The sequence below is a fragment of the Tachysurus fulvidraco genome, chromosome 26 (genome assembly GCF_022655615.1).
Source record: "Tachysurus fulvidraco isolate hzauxx_2018 chromosome 26, HZAU_PFXX_2.0, whole genome shotgun sequence".
NCBI classification, from domain to species: Eukaryota; Metazoa; Chordata; class Actinopteri; order Siluriformes; family Bagridae; genus Tachysurus; species Tachysurus fulvidraco.
The window spans coordinates 3401474-3407775 of record NC_062543.1 but is presented as its reverse complement, the minus strand read 5'-3'; the positions used below and the strand labels follow the sequence as shown (position 1 = coordinate 3407775).

The 6302-nt window shown below is 43.6% G+C and overlaps 1 protein-coding gene across 2 annotated transcripts in view; it reads right to left on the bottom strand.

Moving 5' to 3' along the window:
* Nucleotides 1-1278: 1278 nt before the first annotated feature.
* The window catches only part of LOC113641644 (MOB kinase activator 3B), an 18246-nt gene continuing 13222 nt past the window's right edge, over nucleotides 1279-6302 (bottom strand). For both annotated transcript variants that reach the window (XM_027144477.2, XM_027144484.2), the window contains exons 3-4: nucleotides 3938-4140; nucleotides 1279-3208 (exon numbers count right to left, since the gene is read on the bottom strand). In XM_027144477.2, the coding sequence (XP_027000278.1) occupies nucleotides 3179-3208; nucleotides 3938-4140 (233 nt within the window). In that variant the 3' untranslated portion in view covers nucleotides 1279-3178. The remainder of the gene's footprint in view (nucleotides 3209-3937; nucleotides 4141-6302) is intronic.

Here is a 6302-nt window from a genome sequence, read left to right as displayed (position 1 = left end):
GCATTTTCTAATCCTTGATGTCTGGTGGGTTTCAGCCTCAGAATTTCCAATCTACACAAGACAACCTTTTAACATTTAACAGACGTTTATGAGAATTTATTTATCCCTGTCTTTGTGGGATAATTTCTGGGAATTCCGGTTCAGGAAAATGTCCTTTGTTCATTTCTGTCCCAGTCTAAATAATCGTGACTGAAACCCGACATCAGGGTGTTCTTCTGCACGAGTCGACTTCGGCTTTCTCCCTCTGAGCCAGGATGGTGAACACCTCATAGACCCGGAACGCGGCAAATCCGGTGGCTACCAGGGTGGCAGCTCCGAGGATGTACCACCAGTTAAAGAAGCCGAATGAGACACCCTTGGTGATGCAGTAGAGCCCGAAGCAGACCAGTGCCACGGTGGAAAGGATCTGGACGCACAGGGGTGGCCCGGACGACTCCGATTTCTCCCCCATCACCGAGTCACAGATGCTCCGATACGTCAAGCTGTAGAGACAGAAGTGTTCTCCGGGGCATCGCCTTAACAAAGAGTGTCAGCTGACTTCCTAGCACGTCGAGAGAACCCAGATCCCGTCTGGTATCTTTCGAAAGCTTGGCCTTATATACGTACTGTCCGGCTCAGCTCACAAATCTGTCCTGAAAACCTGCTGAAGGTAAATCTGAGGTCTAATCTTCATCTCGAAGCATAGACGGATCATCCGGCATGCCCTAGCAGGGATTACGGCACAGATACACACACAATCCGGAGTAAAACCGGCAATCAGCGAGAGTGTGTACTCTAAAGAGCTTACAGGAGACACAGCGGAGATTTGGAGACGCAAGCTAGAAACGCCGGCTCCTTGTTTCTGTCCTTGGGACGCTACTGATGAGTTCTGCTAGGAATCTGACATCATAAAAACTGGCCAGAGATGGACAAATAATAAATGAATTAAGAAGGGAAGTGGAAGATTCAGCGTGATGTCCAGTTTAATAATACGACTGCTCGTAACTAGCATCACAAGCAGCTAGTGAGCTTGTAATACAGATGGAGAAATCCACCTGAAGGATGGAGAAGAAAAATGTGTCACGAATCTGTAGTCATCTCCTCTTAATTAAGTAGATGTACCACTCAGGTCACTCAGAGCTCAGCCACTGAGAAGATATTATTTATATGGTACAAGTGGATCAGGCGAAGCAGAAATAACACCCCCCCCCCAACACACACACACCCCCAATGCAAAAGTTTACACCCCTCCAGTTTCTGAATGGAAAAAAAAAAGAAAAAGAAAACCACGAATCTGCGTTTTGATTCCATGTTCATTTTAATATCATTAAAAACATAGTTATATTTATTACCAAGCTTCTCTTAACATTTGGTTTCATGCTCTAATAAACAGATCGATTTGCATGGTACCTCATTAGTGACTTAAAACACAATCTGTTCACTTCGTATGAGTCTTACTTATAAAGCAGGGAGAGTTTAAATACTCTCAAACAGTCAAGAGCGAGAAGGAATGAGGAAAAATATGGAAATACTGACCACAAATCAGGAGAAAATGAAGAGTTTAAGTTTGAACTGTTAAAGACACCAACAATGAAAACGGATCGGACCTGAAGGGAACACGGACACTAGAGTACAGAGTAAAAGAAAAAAAATCGGACTGGACTGAGATTCACGAACAGCAAGAGATTTGACAGAAAAAGAAACACATTGAAGGTGAGTTGCTTCACTATTGATTCACTCGTGCGAGCACTGAGCCCTCCGACTCACACGCCAAGTGTCGGAACCTTTCGATCACAATTGTACACATTGCTCGTTTGTAATGATCGCTCTCTCTAATTATGCCCTACATGCTTAGCTTAGCTGCCCTCTTACTTTCGACACACTATTTAAACACATCTCCGAAATAATAATAACAACAGAATCTTCTGTGATGTCTTGATTTCCAGGTAGGGGTGTACAAACTTTTGCACCTAATGCTGAACGTCTGTAACTATAAACGTGTGAGGTTTTTTATTTATTTACTTATTTAAACTTGATGTTTTGTGAAGTTTTGTCCGTGTATTTGTTCCAACTCCTAAGGCGTAACCTCGCAAAAATCAAGACCGGCTGTTAGGAAGCGAATCCAAAATTCCCTTGACTGATTCGGTTAAGGAATTTACATCAGGAGTGAACTGATGCTCTGTGAAGATCCGCTGAGGGAAAAAAGCCAGTCGTAAAAAACACAGAAACAAACAAACAAACAAACAAATAAACCGTCAAAAATTTAATTACAAGAGGTTGTCGGTTTTATGCTGTTTAGTGATCGCTAGTGGGCAAGTCAAGAGACATGTAAAGTAATCTGTACACACACACACACACACACACACACACACACACACACACACACACACACACACACACACACACACACACAGTAATCATCCTCTCACTCACAATCTCTACTGCATTTCCAAATGTCAAAAAAGAAGTTTGTCCATGAAGTAGTCCTGCATAGTTTACAATCCCTGTATTCAAAGTATTTTCTTTTTTTTTCAAAATTGAAAAAGAAAAAAAAAAAAAAAAAAAGTAAAAAAGTAGGAGCATTAAATAAAACCTACTAACAGTCAAGTGTGTGTGTTTCATCATCATCATAGTTTTAAATCATCTTTTAAAAGACTAAATTATTACAAATCTATAAAATCGTTTCACTGATTATTATTTGAACCTGAAGAAAAGAAACTGAACCGAAGCTTTTTGGCAGTTTGAACACCCCATAGATCACTGAGGTAAAAACAAACACCCACACACACACACACAACAAAGAAACACACACACCGTTAGTGTTCACCAGGTGGTTAAATTCACTAATCCCCTGCAGTCATTAGACGGTGAGTAACTTTACAATGTTATTCTCATCCACAACCCTCTCTCCCTCCATCCATGCTGCATAGTTAAGAGTTCTTGATTAGTGCACGATCCTATTACTGCATTAGAGCGCCGCCTGGAGGATGCGCAACGTACACGTACATGCACGTGCTATTTCTCACCACCGGGTAGTGCTGTTGCTCTGAGTGACCGCCGATGTGCTTGCGTGCTTCGTTCTGCGTCCCGTTTTTTTTTTTGCTTCGTTCTGAGTCCCGTTTTTTCCCCCTTGTTACGTCAGACTTCATCAGCATCGGTGAGACTTTCCGGTTGAAACACGTCCGTGACGTCCTTGCCTCTAGAGACACATCCTTGACGTCATCTCTTTCTGCGGTTCCAAAAGAAGAAGATAATAATGCGTTATAATTAGTGCATTGTGGGATTGGTCATGGTCTCCCCCCATCCCCCCCATTCTTTCACACATGATACAGCAACATGACACTGCTGACATACTGAAAATCTTTTGCCTTCACTACACAATTCATCCTACAACATTCAGCATGTTTTTTCAGCACTCTCTCTCTCTCTCTCTCTCTCTCTCTCTCTCTCACAACGAGAGCTTATGTTGAAGTGAAGAAAGTCGTCTTTGTTCTCTGTGCTGTGTATCGACGCCCCCCGGCGCTCATTAGCAGGACGTTATGTCCCATACGTGAGAGCTGCAGGGAAATGAAGCTAAGCCGGATGTGTGATGTGAGCAGTGTGCTGGGGTGGAAGTGAGCTGTAATGGAGTGGAGTGGGTTTATACTCACTAAGCATAAAGAATTACTCATGCTCACGTGTACGTGAGATCGACTCTCTACGTAGATATGACGGGATCAGTCCATTTTTTGGCTGGTGTTGGAGTTAGTGTTGTTTATCTTAGGTTGTGTTTGAGAACAATGAACACAGTAGAGGGCAGTAGTGAGCCTAAAACCAGAAGGATTTGGCTCCTCGATCCACATTCTCAGGGCTGATTCTGCACCTGATTCGGATGGGTCCAGGTCTGGTTTTTAAAGCGACACTCTGAATCTTTCTTTTCTAAATTGTTGTTTAGTACCCAGAAGTTTGCATCACCCACCAGTGGCTCCAGCTCCTTGCGGTCTATGAGGTTGAGCTCGGTGCAGAAGTAGTAAAAGTGCTTGTAGCAGGTGTTGACGTGGGCCTCGGCGCCCATCAGGATGATACGGTCGAAGTGGTGGATGTAGACGTGCACGAAAACCCGGAAGAGCCGGCACAGGATTTTCTTACAGATCTGAATGAAGTTCTTCGGGAACGGAATTCCTAAGAAAAACAAAAAAGAGAGAGACAAAGACAGATTTTGTCCAATTAAAGTTTCTAATGGTCTTTGACACCAGAGAACATAAAGAAAAGACTGACAGATTCTAGAACCACGCCTCTTTTACTCAGACTGACGATCACAGATCCAAAAGGACACCACCATTTGACTCCACCCACTATAGTGATCATCCTTCTCTGAAACACCAGGAATTCCCGCTGGTTCCTATCAGACGTGTTTGTGATGAAGTATTATTAAGCTGTTAATGGTGGTGGAGCAGAGAGAGCACTTAACTGTGCGCTACGCTAACATGTGTTTAAACAGGAAATTCCAGGCTACGTTTCCTCCACCTGTACGGCAGGAAATGTCCTGGTACAAGATAAAATAAAGCATGGCGGTGCTGATACAGCAAGTGTGAAACGCTCGATGGAAATCGGGGGAAGCATCCTGTTCCCCCTCACACACACACACCCACACCCACACACACACACACACACACACACACAAAGTATTGTAACAGATTTTCTATGTAAAAATAATCACGCCATACATCTAAGGTTTATTAAATACACAAAAGTTCACTCTCTGCTCTGAACTTATTCAACATCAGCCGTCTGATTCACTACATTTAAGCCCGTGCACAACAAGGCAGCTTATCTAAAGCTCTAAATCCTTCCTGGGTTTGTGACCGTTGCAGCTATGATTGGTTAGTCACTGTTTCGAAAAATGACACTGAGTATTAGCCCTATAAAAAAAACAACAAAAAAAAAAACCATGCGGTTTCTCAAGCCAGGCTTTTAGCTGTCTCTGGAGAATCAGATACTTTTACTGACTAAAATGTGCACAAGACACTAAAACATACAGAAGCCTTTTGGATCGATGTCTGACTTTTCATCCTACAGACTAGAGTTTGATGCTATGATGATAACATTGTGATATAACAAAAATGCCATCATCATCATCATCATCACCATCATCATCAGGTATCAGTGCTTTCACAATTATTTTGCTACTCTGGAAAAAGTAATAATTCACTAAATATTTGTGCCACGTGTTTCAGTTTCGGGAGAACGGTGTAAACCTCCAATCAGATCAAACCTTCAAGGCTCTAGAAATCGGATGCTCTGTAGTTTCTGGGCGGAGTATCTGAGGCTGAGATTAGAGCGTGTCTGGTGTACGGTGTCATTTCCGTCTCGGATCGTGAAGAACGTGTGGAGTCGAGGTATCCCAGACAGCTCTCGGCGTGAGCGTGTTCGGGGTTTGATCCCAGACTCCGTCAGCACCGACAACACTGCGGCACTTTGACTGGAAAAGCTTCTGACTGCAATCCGGAGGCTAGTGGAATAAATGAGGAGGTTTATTTCCATGGGAAGTGGCAGAGAATGTACGCTCGTGTGGAGGCGGAGAACGTGATGAATTAGAGAGCATTGTGGCCGAACAAAAGCTGGCGTAGCCGTGTGTAACGGCCTCTGTGTACAAATGTGAGCTGAACAAACACCAGCTTGCTGTTAAGCGACACTTCCATGACTGACAAATCACAGCTTGTAAATAATTTAAAAAAAAGGGGAGGAATGATAACTGATCGAGAGCTATCTTAAGAAAGGGTTTAATATTCTCACTTACTATACACAATGGCCAAAATGCTGCATTTGAGTGAAGGACATTCATCCACTCACTCATTTTCTACCGCATATCCAAACTTCTCGGGTCACGGGGAGCCTGTGCCTATCTCAGGCGTCATCGGGCATCGAGGCAGGATACACCCTGGATGGAGTGCCAACCCATCGCAGGGCACACACACACTCTCATTCACTCACACACTCACACACTACGGACAATTTTCCAGAGATGCCAATCAACCTACTGGGGGAGGAAACCGGAGTACCCGGAGGAAACCCCCGAGGCACGGGGAGAACATGCAAACTCCACACACACAAGGTGGAGGTGGGAATCGAACCCCCAACCCTGGAGGTGTGAGGCGAACGTGCTAACCACTTAGCCACCATGCCCCCCCGAATAAAGGTCATGACTAAGAAAAAAAAAGAAAAAGAAATGATCCCTCATGGAATTAAGTTATGTTTGTGTTCTGCTGAAAATATACCTCACAGTTAAATATCTAAAAAGTGGAACATGGTGACATTCCTTACAGTTCGGAAACACGGATATT